Source organism: Heloderma suspectum, chromosome 15 (assembly GCF_057233095.1).
Source record: "Heloderma suspectum isolate Gila_16-S chromosome 15, 16-S_ref, whole genome shotgun sequence".
Taxonomy (NCBI): Eukaryota; Metazoa; Chordata; class Lepidosauria; order Squamata; family Helodermatidae; genus Heloderma; species Heloderma suspectum.
In genome coordinates this window covers 11,130,310-11,148,082 of record NC_139472.1, presented here as the reverse complement: position 1 = coordinate 11,148,082, position 17,773 = coordinate 11,130,310, and the positions used below count along the sequence as shown (strand labels likewise).

Genomic DNA, 17,773 nt, shown 5'->3' with positions numbered 1-17,773 from the left:
AATGCAGGAAGCTGCCTTATACAGAGTCCACCTAGACTAGTAGTAGCTACACCAACAGTTTTCAGTGGGTTTTTTGACTGAGGAAGCCTTGTAACATTTTGGGATATCCTGTGGAACTCCACCCCCCTCTCTCTGCCTCCTTAAAGTAAAAAAACAAAACAAAAAACACAAGGGTTGGATCCTGAACTACATGGAGCAGAATTAAAGACTATTATTCCCATTGGCCTTCCCTTTTTAGAATTCTTATTCATTTTTGCTGATTGTTATATACCCTTTTGATGCTGTATTGTTTTTATAGTTGATTCTTTTGTTTAAGTTGTTTTTAACTTTGTATGCCACCCAGAATATCTTGTATATAGGTGGGATATAAAATGAATGCTACCCAGAGTATCTTGTATATAGGTGGGATATAAATTGAATAAATAAATAAGTAATAAAATAAAACACCATGAACCGGATGATCCTACAGAGAGAAGGGGGGAAGGTGATTTTTGCCTGATTTCCCTCTCCCTGCAGCCCTCTATGCCTCTGAAAATCTGCTCTGGAGGGTTGGGGGACACTGGCTGGTGTAAGATGGAACTGGGGACTTCAGGGGAAAGGGTAATAAGAGAAAATCATTCCACCACCTCCTTCCTCCAGTGGGGAGACTCCGCTAGATCCCAGTTCCCTCCATCAACGGAAGGAGCCCATCAGAGTGTAAAAATGGGTAATAACTTAATTAATTAATTAATTAATTAATTTCATTTCTATACCGCCCAATAGCTGAAGCTCTCTTTATTGACTAATTACAACATTTCAAGGGAAAAATGGGTTGATGACGATGATTATAATGATGATAATAATAATGTGAAGTGCCCAAGATAATGTGAAGTGCCCAAGACTGTAATATTTTGCAGATATTGGAACCCTGGTTGCAAGATAATGGTCTACATTCACCAGCACAGATCTTCAGCCAAGGCAGAGAGACTGGAGACACTGGGACCTTCTGAATGCAAAACCCATGGGCTATTCCACTAAACTATGGCTCTGCCCCAGTAAACTATTCTGTATTTGTTCTCATTTCATGTACTGTAGGCATTTTCAACAGGACTAACTGAACCTCCCGCCCCACTCTGCTCCTGGGCCTGAACTATTTACATTAGCAAGAATACTCACTTCCATCATTTTCTTCTGTGGGGATGTCGACTTCATCATTCTTATCGTCTAATTGAGGTTCCTGGGAAGGCATCACAGAATCCTGTAAGAATATATATTACTGAACAACTCACTAATTATGAGTTTTATGTAATTCTGGCGTGCTCCCTGAAGACTTAGGAGAAATTTTACTGAGATTTGCCTTACCAACCCACTAGAATACGGCTAACACATACTTACTCACTGTCTGCATAGCGCAGTGTAAACAAACCTTATGCTTATGAATTCCCTTCTAAAAGTAAAGCCAGCATATTTTGTTTTACTTGAAATTCAAGCTCAAGCTGAATTAAAGATTTCTCAGGTTGTCTCAAGTGAGATGGTAGTAACTGCACACAGCAATAATGAGAATATAGATGCAAAAGGAGGATGAAAAGAGTTCACGGGAGACATGACTGCACTCTACAAATCTATCTCAGGAGTTAGCAACATGTAACCCAGGCAACGTATGTGAAACGTTCAGAGTGTGATTTTCAGGATCCTACATATTCTGGAAAATTCAAGGTTTGCACAAAGAAGTTTAAACTGTGACTGCAAAGAGGTTTAGAAATAAATAAAAAGATACCAAAACTGTTTTTCAACTCAGCATGACCACTTTCAATGACCACTTCACACTTAACAATTTCGTACTACATAGCTATCACTTCCGTGTAGTAAAATATCTGTACTCTATTAGTGAGACAAACACATATGTATGTATAACTGAGTGTACATGTTATAATATATGGGCAGTTTCCCACATGGTGGATAGAGATGTACAATTTCTGGAAATTCTGAAACCATGGGAAAAAGCAGGAATTTCGTGGGGTGTTGGGGTGGGTTCAGGAAAAAATCCCTGACATTTTGGGGAAAATATGTAATACTTATTTTGTGTGTGTGCTGTTTACAGATCTAAAGTCACTTTGTTACTTTAGGAACATAAAATGTATTATGTATAGCTAGGTTTGCTCATAAAATTATCATTAATAATAAATAAAACATTTTAAAATAAACTCAGTAAATGTATTATCTGAATAAACTAATCTTTAAAATTTTATATACCAAACATGATAATTTATGAGCAAACCAAGTAATGCACAATACATTTTAGAAACTTCAGCAAGTACTCCCTGAAACATCTAAATCAGCACCAGACAGGCCGCTTAACAAGATCAGCCTCGGATGGCCTTCCCTCTGTCCCATCAGCCAGGACAGCTAGACTGGTGGGGACGAGGGAGAGGGCCTTTTCTGTGGTGGCCCCCACTCTGTGGAACTCCCTCCCTAGGGAACTCCGCCATGCCCCCTCTTTAATGAGCTTCCGTCGTGCATTAAAACCGTGGTTGTTCAGGCAGGCATTTGGGGTGGGTTAGGGTATTTTAGAAAATGTTTTTACTGTAGAATTTTATTGTTTTAAACTGTTTTATTGTGTGTTGTACATCGCCCAGAGTGGCTGGGTGACCAGCCAGATGGGCGATTAATAAATTTAATAATAATAATAATAATAATAAAAAATCAGCCTTCCCCAACCTGGTGCCATATAGAAGTTTTGGATTACAACTCCCACCATTCCTAGGCATTGTTCATGTTGGCTGGGGCTGATGGGAGTTGAAGTCTAGAATATCTGAAGGGCCCCAGGTTGGGGAAGTCCGATCTAAATCATCCTAGAAGCCACAAGAAGCAGGAAGAGCTGGAGGCAGAGGAAGGCTGGTATACAGTATCTGTTCCTGTTTGTGAGGAATTGGTTGGGATGGAGTTTAGGGAAGAAGAAAAAGCTATTGAGAATTTATTTAGCTAAGGAAGATTATTACCTATTAGGAATGGTAACAAAGCATATTTGGTTTAAGAATGTTTAAGCAATCTCACCCTATCATTTGAAGAGTGACACTTTATTCCCCTTTGTAAATAATTCCCCTTAATAAATATCTTAATTTATGTTTTTTGAAATGTTGTCTTTAATGGTGGTGTCAGTTCTGCTTTCGCCACAGAAAAGAGGCTACTGAGTTTCTTTTAGGTCGGGGTGGGCAACCTCTGGAGGTCCAGGTGCCATCTCATCTCCCAAACTGCTACCACAGACCACAGTCCCTGGGGCGCCATGCAATCTGCAAGCCACAAAACTCCAGTTTGCCACCAAAATTTGGTGGGAAGCTGCTTTGTAGCACTACAGAGTGCTATAATAGCTAAATTTAATTTGTCTGTAAGCTAAATGTAACCCCTTTGGCAATCCATAACTGCTAGGGAGGCAATTTTAAAATTAATTATAGATAGAGATATATAGATATAGATACATAGATATAGATATTTGCTGCAACCAGGGAGGGGCAGTGGGTGCTGCATACAGCTCACTGGACACACGTTGCCCACCTCTGTTCTTAGATATAATGGGTTTATTTTGGTGGCAACCGTTAAGGATTTTATAGCAGAAGCAGCATTCCTTAATGGCGTGGTCTAATTGGTATTGAGAAATGTAATAAAAACCATTGGAGTGAGTTTCATAGACCCAAGCCTCAAAGTGTGTGCGTTTTTAAAGAAACATGGGTGGGATAATGTTGTGCTGCTGCATGTGGTGGCAATGATGGGATAATGTTGTACAGTGTTTCTTTCACAAGTGGGTTTTAGAACTACTTTCACTGATTGCTACAGCATCTAAAAAGAACAAGCCCAGAAACAAAGGAATGCACATCTTCTTCACATATTATGATATAGAGTAACTGTTGGGAAACTCAGAATGTTTTGGAGCATCCTTAAATGTAAAAGGTACACTAGATCAATAATTCTACTAAAGCATGGAAGAAATTAGAGAGAGGATTAAAACAACCCCCACTCCCAGCTACAATATTTTCAGGAAATTTACATGTCTAGTCTTCCTATAAAAGTCTTCCAATTATGTAGATTTCCTCAAAAAACTATTGTGTGTGGGGGTATCGGACGGGTAGGAAAAAAGAAAAAGATGGGATTTCCCCCTGCCCCGGCCCTCATGGTGGAGAGATCTAGTTATGAAAATTAGGTGGATAACTTAGTTCTATATGTTTTAAACAGGTATCTCTGTAGTTTCCTATTACGGTTTGGAAGGCGTTTTTCCATGGCTCATGCTGACCAGTGACCTGGGTCTTCTTTAGGGTTGCTGCTGTAATCTGGCAGGCTCAATTTCTAATGCAAGTACTGAGTTCTGGTGATGTGGCCAATCATTTTCAAGGAAATGCTTTTCAGGTTCGAATGTACTTTCTGTTGTGGGAAATTTTATCAATGGCTGGATGCACAATATCTTGTGTAAGAGAGCCAGACGTTTAAGAATGGGTAAGCACATCTGAGTGTGCATCCTACAGAAAGCAGACTATCCACATCTGAACATACACGTAACATGCATCTTATTTGCACTGGCAGTTCTTAAAAAGCAAGGGCATCTGAGGGGTTTCCATGGTTATTTGAGACCACGGGGTGGAAATATTGTACAATGCAGGCCCGTTCTTATCATTAACATAATCCATTATATTAGTTAATCTCCTCATATTGACTGAAATCCTTTACTCTAGTATAAATCCTGTTCGATCTGTGTTCACATAAACATGTATTGCCTTCTTAGCCTGCTGCCAAGGTGGCAGACAGGATTTTAAAGCCTTGACTCAAAACCTAATTGGCCTATATGATGCACATAATGATAGGTCATTTCCTTCCTTATGTTTGCCTGCAATTAAAGCAACTTCCAAGAATTAAGGATCTCACCAGTCACCAAACTTTCATTATATATTTTCATTTAAGGGGCCCACAAAATTCCCCTTTACATTTCTTATACATTTCCACTGACAGAACATTTAATCCAAGGGATTTAATTTTTTTTTCAGTTTAAGTTGATTGATACCCCCCATCTTCTTTAATATATGTACAAGAGCAGTTATTATTTAACTTGTTTATTTTAAAATATTTATATACCACTTCCCATTTTAAAAATCCCAAAGCAGTTCACAACATATTACAAAACAGTACATCATTAAAAGCATAGCAGCATTTAGATAAGTTAAGGGTTGGGAAAAGCCAGGATAAACAAAGTTTTTAGTAATTGTCAAAAGCAGATGATTGTTAGTGCCTGACATATCACAGATGGAGAGCACCACAGCAGAGAATCCCTCTATCACCCTGTGAAACACGTTGACAAATTTCAGTGTGGTCAAAAATTGTACAATATCTTGAAAGCCTGGATTAACAGTCTTACATAACTTTTTATACAATAATATACCTTTATTAATCGTATCTTTCAGAGTGCTCACAAACACTCCACATTGCTTCCTAATTAGGGATTTGCTTTTTCTTTCTGATTAAGGAGCCACAGAGGGCAACAGACAAGATGGCTCATTTCCTTTTTCATTTCCTTTTGCTTTCTAAACAAATAGCATTTTCTGTTACATATCCTCCTCTTCCTCCAGGCAACCATGAGCCATTCCTGTTCTCGGCTTGCTGCATTTATAAGTTTAAAGAGTCAGCTTACATTGCAAAGCCAAAATTATGCTATGTTCCACTTATGGAGGCTCACCTCTGTCTGTGCCTGCAGATATTTCAGGTGCCACTGCAAGATATTCATTTTTAGGCAAAATTTTAAGAACTTAATAGCTTCAGTGGCAGGCACTGTGTTGAGTTACAGAAGTTTTTACACATTTTTATGTTAAGCATTACATATTTTTTACTGGGATTTCCCCTGTAAAGCTACCCTGGACAAACTCCTGGAAAAGTGGGATATATGTTTTCACCGGCTGGATTCTTCACTCCAAGAACCATTTCTGCCAATATGGATATGGAGGATCTTGCCTCAGCACATGATTTCAGAAATTGCTTTTAGTTACCTTCAAGTTCTACCTTTTTAACAACTGTACAGAACTGGAGGCACCTTGTGAGTGAACAAATGAGATAGAAATGAATATATGAAAACCAGCATCCTAGAACTCAAACATTCTGTATTCTTAAATTCAAATGCTGTTCAAGGCTTTGTATTTATGTACAAAACTGCCATTTCGTTTTTTGCATTTTTTTCTAAGAGTTCTCAAACTCTTATTCTGGGCATTAACACAGGATGCACAGAGCCAATAGAAGTGACATTGTAATGGGTTAAGAGAGTGAAGTCTCCACATAAGGATAAACAAGCTGTCGTACAGAAAGCCAATTGAGCTTTTATAGATGTCAACTCCCTTCCTTTGGTTCCTGTATATCCCAGAAGCAGCCAGCTTATTTTCCTTAGCTTGGCTTTATGAAAGTGGCCTGACGGTCTGGGTCACGCTAAAAGCTGACAGAGACAAGATTTAAAACTGTAAGCAGAAGACTTCATAAGTTAACACCAACAACTGTATTGCATTTCTTCAAGCCAAATGAAGCTGCAAGATGCTGGAACCAATTTAAGGTACAGGGAAAGTGATGGAAGCACAGACTAGAAACAAACTCAAAAAATGTATTTTTATCTAGAAGCAAAGAGTTTCTAGTGCGTTTTGATTTCAAAGTTACAAATTCTAATCAGGGGGGAAGGTATGGGTGTGTCTCACATGGGGTTAGCAATAAGACCCTGTCAGAAACAATAACACACATACACGCACACACGAACATAGGAATTAATTATACATTGCATTATTAATCCAGGACACAACATCCCAGAAGCCATCTTTGGGAGAAGCCCCACTGAAATTAGTGTGACTTGCACAAGACCATGGATTTATGTAACAGTAAGGCAATCTGTTTTTGTACAAAGCTTAACATCTCAGACCAAAAGACATGAAGTCAAACTCTACAGAAGGATCGAGAGATTACCTAGAAGAATGTAACAAGAGTTACATAATACAGTTGAGAGAAAGGTGATCTGGGAGTGGAGTTTATTCCAACAGGTTAAGACAGTGGAGAGCAACATGAGGCCAAGGGCTGTATGTGGCATGGTGGTGGCAGGATTGCTGCCCTCAGGACCACCTGAAGTTGCCCACCTCTGGGTTAAGAGAAGGTAGCCATAAGAATGTAATTGAAAGTACCTTTATATCATTGGGGATTCAGAACAGCACAAAAATCCCTCTTGCATGGAGTGCAAAGGTAGGTCTGTGAAGTTAAAGACAGAGTGTGGGATTTGGCCACAAACTGGCTTAATACTGTATGAAATGAAGTCCTTTGCATGTCAGTTTTATCAGACACACGTACTCTGAAGCAACAATGATTTGTACCACAAGAAATCACCAACAGTGCTGATGCTCTGCATTAAAGTGTTAGGCAAGTGCTCTTGATAACAGCATCACAAAATCTATTCAGGGCGTCTATGTCATCCTACCCCAGTGGGGTACCCTTCAGATGCATTGGGCTACAACCTCTACCAGCCCCAGCCAGCACAGGGATGATGGGAGCTGTAGTCCAATGCATCTGAAGGATACCAGGATATGGAAAGCTGGTATACATGATTAGGAGCGGTTTTCATGAAACTTGGAAAGTACCAGTATACAGTGCAAGAGGGAGCTAAAAAGGAAAGGAGTTCTAAGACCAGCACAATGTGTGGACATAATGTAACTGTGGCTTTTTGAAGAATTATGAGGGGACGAGAACAGTAAAGCTGAAAAGTTTGGATAAAAAGAGTTGTTTCAACATCAACATGATTTGGTAGTTATTCTAAAATTAAAATACAATTCTCTCTTATCAATAAGTGCAATAATTGAGCTCTGATCCAGTTGATCACTGCCATCTATCTCACGGTCCTCACAAACAGGCTGGGGCGGGGGGAGGAGAGAGAAAGGCTACAAATGCCAGTTCGTCTTTTAAAGCCAATGAACTGCACACCTGTACAACGTCTGCAACACTTAAAAATAATTTAAAAAGCAGTACATAACTCCCAGTCAACCCAATAGAGCTTTGTGCACGAACCAAACTTACCATATGCCTTTTGCACGTCAGTGGAACAAGAATGTGACAGCGTTTATGGACCAACAACTTGCAGTTGATACACTTGTAGCCTTGCCTTCCGAGACCCCATATCCTTTCACTGCACTGGCCACAGTATGCTCTCTAGAAAGAAAACATAAATCATTGAAGTTACACCCACACAGTGATACCCTCCAGATGAATGGAGCGGTTTTAAAAGCATTTTGCACACTGGAAAAGTGCAAAACGAATCAACTGACAAGGGCAGTACAAGTTTCTACAGATACAAACGTTCCTTCATACATGCCTTCCATCATCCTGAAAGTCTGGAAGCTGCTTTATACCAAGCAGACTGTTTGAGCATCTACCCCAGTACTGTCTACTGTGACTGGAAGCAGCTCTCCAGAGTCTTGCCCTTAATGTGCTACCTGATCCTTTAAAATCAAGAGTGGGCCCATAGGCCAGATGTTGCCCCAATGCTCCTTGGTGCAGCTGGCACCCCCTGGTGCCCCCCCTTTTTTAAATGTAAAAAAAGGAGCCCGTAGCAACTACTGAGTGCCCAAACTGCCAAATTGAGCTTGTTTGCAAGCTAAACCTGCCCCTTGGGTGCTCCGTAGCAATCAAGCTAAATACTTATTTATTTAATTTATATCCCGTCTTTTTTCCTCCTTAAAGAACCTAAGGCAGTGTACATAATCCTCCCTCTCTCCATTTTTTCCTTGTGACAACAACCCTGTGAGGCAGGTTGGGCTGAGAGTCTGCGACTGTCACCCAGTGTGGTTCCATGGCCAAGTGGGGACAAGAACCTGGATCTCCCAGCTCCCAGTCCAACACTGTAGCCACTACCACACTGGCTTAACCATTATAGCACTCTGTAGTGGTACAGAGCAGTTTGCTGGCCTTTTTAGAAGGACACCTCACAAATTGTGTGGAGCCCCACAGAACAGGATCAGGGGGCGAAAATGGCTTCCGGACCTCCAGAAGTTGCCCACCCCTGTTTTAAATGGAGATGCTCAGGACTGAATCTGGGACTTTCTGCATGCAAGCAGGTAATCTACCATTGACCTACAGTTCCTCCCTAAAGTTTGGCTTGTTAACATTTTTCATATTCAGCCCGTTGCCCAGGATCTGAAAGAATTGCAAGCCTCATTCTGCATTCTTGAGAAGACTTTTGATTCAGTAGCATGGCACATAAATCCGTGAAGATATTCCAATGCAAAATGATGGCCCATCATTCAAAGTAAAAAAATAACACCCAGAAAATTACCTGGCCTGCACAACCCCTCTGATACACCTAAGCAGCTCTTTACATCTTTTGATTTTTGTGACCCTGTCAGGTACACACATGCAAAATTCACAGCACCAGCTCCCAAACAAAACCAAAAAAGCCAAACATGAATATGCGTTCTTCAGTGCCCCAAATAATAGTGTGCATGCAAAACCTATGCAAAATAGTGTGCATGCAGGGTCATTAATCTTCCACCATTACTGCAAGAAGCATTCTGTTGTTATGTATGAACACACACACACATTTTATTTTCCTTTGCCAAGCATACAGAGACATAAATTAGAATGGGCATTGTATCAGCAGAAGAAAATTAAGCTAGCCTTAACCACGGTGGGATTCCAAAAGGTAAAGACCACAGTTTCCTACCAAAAAGGAATGAGTACTCCAGTTCATCTAACACGTAGGGAAATGCATTTGATGAAACTAAGTCTAGAGCCTTTTTGCTTGAAGGGAAGGTGATTTTGTTTTTTTCAGGTCAGTGGAACAACTGAATGACAGCCCATGGTTGGATAGCAAGACACTTAAAGAAAATTTGTGCCTGTGTACAGAACTTTGATGTTAGACTGAGAAGAGCGTGCATTAGCCTTTAAGGCAGCTAAAGTGATCTCCCCCTCATAGGTTTGATGCTCTTCTCCCCCACCCACTTTGAGCTGATAGAGGCAAAATGTCAATTTGATTTAATTTGTATGATTAAAGGCTAAGGTAGATAGAGAATACCCCACAGAGCAAATTCCTCATAGTTGTTATGGACATTTGAGTAGTGCTATGAAAGCATTCATAGAAAGAATGCTTATACATCTTAACTTAAAACTGAAGTGAAGGTTTATCAGCCAGCGCTGAGGCTCAAAAAATGACAAACATTTTGATCTTCCTGCCCATCAAATGCTGTCACAGGGCTCTATTTTATCCCCTATGCTTTTCAGCATCTAGGGGAAACTGCTGGGGGAGGTTATCCAGAAGTGTAGGCTGAGGTGTTATCAATATGCAGATGACACCCAGATGTACCTCTCTTTTTCATCAAATCCAGGTGAGGCAGTGGCTGTTCTGAATCAGTGCCTGGGCATGGTAGTAGACTAGATGAAGGCCAACAAACTGAGACTCAATCCAGACAAGATGGAGGTACTGTTAATGGGTGGTTCATCTCCCGGCTAGGTGATGTTCAACCTGTTCTGGAGGGGGTTGCACTCCTCCTAAAGGATCAGGTTTGTCATTTGGGGCTGCTCTTCGACCCAGAGCTGTCACTTGAGGCACAAGTGGACTCGGTGGCATCGAACACCTTTTATCAGCTTTGATTGGATAGGATGTATAATAAATATTTCTTTTTAAAAATCATTAAAAAGCAGCACATTTAACTAACAATTTGTTCACTGTAATAACTCCTCCTCTCCCCGCTGAAGAAACATTAAAGTAGAAAATAAAGCACCACAGTGTAGCCAAAAGCTGCTACAGGGGTAGGAAAGATCTGTGAAGGATCTTAAAACTGAAATGCCAACTATTATTTGTGTGGTATTCTATGGAGCCCAATTACGGGGCTGTATGCAAATGATTTGGGAGGAAAGCTATGGCCAACCTAGACAGCATAGTAAGAAGCAGAGACATCACCTTGCCGACAAAGGTCTGTCTAATCAAAGCTATGGTTTTCCCAGTAGTAATGTATGGCTGTGAGAGCTGGACTATAAGGAAGGCTCAGCGCCAAAGAATTGATGCTTTCGAACTGTGGTGCTGGAGAAGACTCTTACGAGTGCCCTGGACTGCAAGGAGGTCAAATCAGTCCATCCTAAAGGAAATCAACCCTGAGTGCTCATTGGAAGGACAGATACTGAAGCTGAAGCTCCAATATTTTGGCCACCTAATGCGAAGAGAAAACTCCCTGGAAAAGACCCTGATGCTGGGAAAGACTGAAGGCAAAAGGAGAAGGGGACGGCAGAGGATGAGATGGCTAGATAGCATCACGGATGCAATGAATATGAACTTGAGCACGCTCCGGGAGAGAGCGCAGGACAGGAAGGCCTGGCGTGCTATGGTCCATGGGGTCACGAAGAGTTGGACACGACTGAACGACTGAACAACAACAACAACAATGCAAATGATTGAGACCACCCAAAATCAATTCCTTAGAATAATATTCCATGTTCCACATGGTACACCATCCTTGCTACGAGCTGAAACTAATTTACCAAAGTTGCTATCTTTGGTAAATCTTAGGATGATAGCATATTGAATCAAGCTTCCCTTAGAAGCAGCCCAGAACCCTCCAAGCTAACAATGATTTGTATTCCATATAGTGATTGGATTAAATCTGTTACCAGATGGATAGCAATGTTAGGATTCTCCCTTGCCTTTCTATTATCACACGACCACAGAAAAGCTTTAGAACAAGCGAGGCAACGTATACTGGATTTGGACTTTCACAAATTGCTGGCTGAGATAAATATGCAAAGAATACCTCCTCTGTACCCAAGATTAGATATAGGGTACTCCCATGGGCAGGGGATTGGAAGGGCTGGCTTACACCATATCCTGAGGGCTTTCCAGCCTCCTTCCCTCCCCCTCTGCAACACCTCAGCTAGACAGGCAAAAAAACCCAGCTCGATTTTTCAGCTACTTTTGAAAACTACAGGTCATACTTCATTGTGTACACCTTTAACTGGCTTTGCCTTAAGAATTTAGATTTATGAGCCCACCCCCTACTCAGCACTCAAATTACAGGGGAAGAGATGGAAGACCCTTAATTAAATCCATAACCACCCTGCCTACCCCCACCCATTTTAGCCAAATCATGCCCCCAATAGCCTTCTAAAACAGTAGCCAAAGGGATGACAGAAAAAGGGGCCAGGAGCCCTCTGCCTCTCCTGTAATTTGAGCACCGTCCCATCCCTCCCCAACCAAAAATAATATATTCACAAGGCAAAATGACTGGCTTATAAAATGACAAGAGTACATAAGATGACCCAATAATAGCACTTTTGAATGGAAATGTCAAAGACTGTGCTATAATGACCAAGCAATGAGACTTGCTCCAGTAAGAAGCCTGCTGAAATGAAGGGTGGGTTGTCAAGAGTTTCAGCTCTGCATTTTGGGGACTGTCACTCTTCTGTGTAGGTTTACAATAAAGTACATTTCGTTATTTTAGAACTCCCTGGGATGAGAATGAAGGCCAACTGACACTTATAGCAGAAGAGAAAATTATATGTAATTGAGGGCATTGTAAAATTGTAACTAAGCTACCCAGTATAAAAAGTGTTTTTGCCTCTCTGCAAAACACGTACAACGCTGAAGAATAAACCCTAATTTTCAAGCTACAGTGGCAATCATGGGAACAGAAGCGCCTGACTGAGTATCGCTGAAGACAGTTTTATGCCTTCTTAGAAGTTACTATGGCCCAATTCACACATTCAGCTTGCCACGTGGGTGGCCACTTGAAATGGAGCTGTGTGGGAGCAACTCTATGTAGCAAGCCATTTGTGTGAAAGCAGCTCCCCATGTGGTTTGGGCCATTTCATCTGCACCACTGCAAATTGAAATTGCCCACGCTTTGTGTAGAGCTGTTTCACACAAATAGCTTGCCACACGTGGATGCATCCACATGGTTCTATTTCAAGAAGCCACTATAGCAAAATTACATGAGTGACAATACACTTTGGTGTTTTTTTTTTAGGGTACTGGATGTTCTCATTCAGCAGTATGAGTGTGTGTGTGCGTGCGCGCGCACGCACACACACACACACACACACAGTCTTATGGTCTGCAGAGTGGATCTCGCTGTGTGCTGAAAAGATACTTCCCCCCCCCCACACACACACACTTCCTAAACTCCTGTTTTAAGTGTTTGGGTGGGAAGTTGTTTTGAAAATACACCTCTTAGACTGATTTTTTTTTTTTTTTTTTTGCAGAATGCAAGACAGCTACAACAGGACTGCATAACAGATGTGGTCTTCCTAATCATATGCTGACCTTAAACATTTTGTACTAGGCTTGATTGTTTATAATGTAGTTATAATTCCCTATTTTATGAAGCTGGTTTAGTTTATGCTGATTTGCTAGTGTAACACCTCTTGGAATCAAATAATGAACTGCAGCTCTATTGTAAGATTTACTATAATGAACAAACACAGGAACATGCAACACAGTTGTAAGGCTAAGCATTTACTTTAGATAAAAGAATTCTTGCTGCAATTTCCGTAAATTTTGAGTAATCCCTAAGTTTATTCTTATTACCCAAATGAAACTTGCTATCTGTTTCATATTGCACAATAAAAGTTATACAGGGCATTTGCATTTAAGCAGGAATTTTGGTCTTTAGTTTGACATGTGTACTTTTACTTAAAGCAGTCTCTTTAATATTCCCAAGGCTCTGTTTTTGTATAGTGGGGAGATTCATACAAATAAAGTCATTAAGATATTTGGTTAGCATTTGGGGTATAAAATGTTATTAAATTTCTAACCAACTTCTCAATTAAAAATACTCACAACACCACATAAAATATAAAGGTTGGGATCCAAACAGCTACTTTAGGCATATCTAGTGCCGGGCATGCATAGAGTGTCAACTTTTCTTTCTTTTAAACAGCCCCTCCCTACCATATCACAATCTGCTTTTGAAAGCCCTTCACTGAGAAAAGCTGTTTTTGCCTTGTACTCTAGAAACACAAGCCCAGCATCTTTAGGCATATAGAATTAGTTGCACAGGGTTGTTGTTTTTATCTTAGCCATATCATTAACAATAACTGTTTTAAACATCTTTGTAATTGAAAAGAAACATTCCTAAGGATTACAGTTGAGGCAGAATTTGGGATTTGAAGAGAGTGGATGGGACATTTGCATGAACCAGAAATTGCTTTTACAAACTTAAGCCCCCCGAGCCAAGGTGGTAACATGGGGTATCAATTCCAATAAATATAATTCATAATAGTACAGGCAGAGGCATTTTCCTTTGACATGACTATTTTTAACTAGGCCCCCATTTACCATCAGTGAATGCTGATATTATTCACAAGCTTTAAAAACGTTGTGCTTCGTGAAAAAACATCAAGTATTGTTGATCCCAAAATTGGGATTTAATTGCCCCCTAAAAAAATGTAACGTTTAAATTAGGGTGCTTTAACATATGACAGTCCCACAATAATCTATGAATCATGCCACTTTGTATATCAAGACCATAATCAAGAACGATTTTGTTCATAGTGCATGAGATTAAAAACATGGCATGGAATCAAAAATCTAATTTTGATCTGAAACCATTCAACTGATGAGACATTGAGATGACTTGTACACTGGAGATAATAATATTCATTAAAAACACCTCCTCTTTTCCCACAAAGCAGCAATGGTCAGATCATCCTGATATTTAAACAAACCTTCAATCCAACACTCCCCTATTTATTAAAAAAAATGTATAAAACTTCAGAATAATGTATTAGACAGAGAATACATGCTGCAGCATAATGGGCTGGGTTAAGGAAGGAGGGGTCTCTGGTTCCTTTGCTTTATAGATGAAGTCAGATCCTTAACACAGCTGTGTCTTTAGCACATGCGGTACAGCTTGCAGCTCAGAAGATAAAAATATTTATAGTGTAGTTAATTAGGTCATATCTATTTAACTCCTGTGCATTTTAAGAGAATTCTAAGCATCTTAATGTTAATCCAGATATACAATAGGAAAAAGGAAGCAGTGAAAGACAATAACTGTGCTTAGGGGGATTATTTACATCAATACAGACTGGCTGGAAAAGCAGCATGAAAAATATTTATCTGAACACACACACACACACACACACACAGAGCAAGTTTTTAAATGCATTTGAAGAGAAATGAATCCTATATTACTGTCCCCACAATGAATAATTCAAAGACTCTTTATTCAATAAACTGCATAAACTGACTTGAGATTATCCAAATCTGTTTGCTTTTTCTTCCCCAGGAAAAGCTGCCACAGGGAGAATGAATAATTCCCCTCACCACACATAGATATATACAACGCACACACCCCTCCCCAAGCTCTTTTTCAGCAACAGTACTCACTCTGTTAAAGCGTTTGGCTTGAAACAGATGCCCATTCACTCTGTACAGCTTCCTCCATCTTCTGGCTCCACGTCGGTAGATTGATTCTAAGACGGAAATTAAAAAGGTGTAAAGCAGTAGCATAGTAATACCACACACACTCTACATTGAGCAAGATGTGACTTAATCTTGCTTTCCCAAACATCCATGCACAGCTGAATATCACTGGTAACACAATCTGCTGTCAAAAACCATCTGAAGTATATGCTCCCCCTCCCCAGTGCCTCTCCCATTCCTCCATCTCCCCCCCACCTTTTCTCCTCACATGATTATAATCTTGTTACAGTTCTGTGACTGCTTGCTGCTTCAAGCTCAGGTGAGATGGAGAGAGATAACTGGGTTAAAGAAACAGCATTCCTCTCTAATCCTCATCGTGCTAGCCTTGCTGTGCCAGCTATGCACGCAAATATCAAGGATGCAAGTTAGCTGGAAAGGATGATACAGGCAGCATAGCAAAAAATACAAATCTTTGCACAGTTATGGTTCCCATTCCATTTCCTCCATCCTGGAAGATGATGTCACCAGGATTTTTTTTTTTAGAGGAAAGAATTCAGGTGTGTTTTTCAATATATTATGTGTTTCGGTATCAAGAAAATAAAACTACTCTTTGTAAGATACTTTAGAATATAGAATTGGGACATAGGAGCCTTATGGACATTAACGGCACCCAGAGATAGTGATATTAATTCGTTTTTCACATCACCTGCGCTTTCTTGGATGAAGTTGGATTGATCGTCACAACTTATACTCACAACAGTTGTGATGCAAGTCACTGTTACTCATATTTTACAGAGGGGGAACTAAGTCCAACAGGTAAGAATTTGCCCAAGGCCGTTCCGATCAAAGTTGAGTACCCAATGGACTACAGTGCCTCTCAAAGGAAGTTTGAGAGTAAACAGGAAGTTTGAGAGTAGAGATGAGTGACTGGAGACTCAAGGGCAAAAATGTGTCTGAAGGGGCGATGCTTGGCCTCCCAATGGACAACCAAAAGGTAAAGTGGTGAGGAAGGAATGGCAGCTAGCACAATAAGACTCCCTAGCAGTCCACACTGGGGGCAAGGATCGAGGCACTAGCCCACCCATTCCCTATAAGTGGCCCCAGTGTCTGCTCAAAGTTTGGGAGGACCCTTGAGTAAGACACTCTCAATGCTTCCTCAGTGTGTCTACTCCATACCACCATTATAACCAGCTGTTGCTCCACCTCACTACCACTGCTGGTTTGCTTGCTGGTTTGCTCACATCCCTTTGGGCCAGACCAAGAGATGGGGGAACAAGTAAACTGCAGTGGTGAAGAGGAGGAGCAGGCTGAGGGGGCTCTTGTCAGCGGGCACCCTGATGAGGTGTGGGTCCTTGACAATGCCAGTCCTTGCCCTGAGTGGCCCTACAGAATAAGTAGACTTTTTCCAAAGGAAGCTGAGGGGAGAGGAAGATTAAACATACAAAGTAATTGGTATTGATTCATTAGAGAGAACCAGTGTGGTGTAGTGGCAAGAGTGTTGGACTGGGAGCTGGGAGATCCGGGTTCTAGTCCCCACTCGGCCATGGAAGCTCACTGGGTGACTTTGGGCCAGTCACAGACTCTCAGCCCAACCCACCTCATAGGGTTGTTGTTGTGAGGATAAAATGGAGAGGAGGAGGATAATGTAAGCCACCTTGGGTTCCTTGCAAGAGGAAAAAAGGCGGGGTATAAATGCAATAAATGCAATGCAATCTTGGAAGCAGAATGATTAACTGCACTCCTTACTTCTTTAAAACTCAAAGTTCTCCTGAGCAGACCACATTGACAGGAGCTGCATGAGAGAAGTGCAAGAGTTGGACTGGGTTCTCTAAGATCTGCATGTTGCACATTGTTTCTAATTCTCCTTTTCCATATTTTGCCATCTTTCACCCAACATTATCAAAATTAATTCACCCAAATTAACTTCAGATTTTTAAGAAATATTGAACATACAATGCAGTCTTTAGATTTTCTTGGAGTATGCTACACATTGTTCTGCCTATACACTGGAAAGCCTTCAAAGCATCTTGACAAAATGAACCATTATCTCTGAGATGAGATACGTGCTGACAGCTTATTTAGGATCAGAGGCACTCTGGCAACACTGATAAAATGAGAAAATCTGAAGAACTGAAAAGTGTTTTTGGGTTTCTTTGACTTTGTTTTGAAAGTATGCACTAAAGTATTTTTGCCATGAATGGAAGAGCTATAGCATTCTTAATGTGAAAACTGTGATTATGTTTTTGGAACAAATTTACTCATACTTGGCTGTAAAACAACGTTAAGATGCAGCGAATTTGGAACTAGTCTCCCCGCTCTGAAGGAAGATGAGTAAAAAGTAGAGTTAAACCAGAGAATGAACAGAGAATGAACTGGCCAAGGAATACTTGA

The 17,773-nt window shown here is 40.6% G+C and overlaps 1 protein-coding gene across 7 annotated transcripts in view; it reads right to left on the bottom strand.

The window, feature by feature from the left end:
* PRKCZ (protein kinase C zeta) overlaps nt 1–17,773 on the bottom strand; it is a 128,571-nt gene that overhangs the window by 42,816 nt on the left and 67,982 nt on the right. For 5 of the 7 annotated variants that reach the window (XR_014786000.1, XM_084821562.1, XM_084821565.1 and 2 more), the window contains 3 exons: nt 15,347–15,432; nt 8,050–8,181; nt 1,156–1,237 (listed from right to left, as the gene is read on the bottom strand). Coding sequence is in view for 6 of the 7 variants with exons in the window: in XM_084821562.1 (XP_084677688.1) it covers nt 1,156–1,237; nt 8,050–8,181; nt 15,347–15,432 (300 nt within the window). In the remaining variant the exon portion in view is untranslated. The remainder of the gene's footprint in view (nt 1–1,155; nt 1,238–8,049; nt 8,182–15,346; nt 15,433–17,773) is intronic. The other 2 variants (XM_084821564.1, XM_084821563.1) reach the window with 1 other exon arrangement.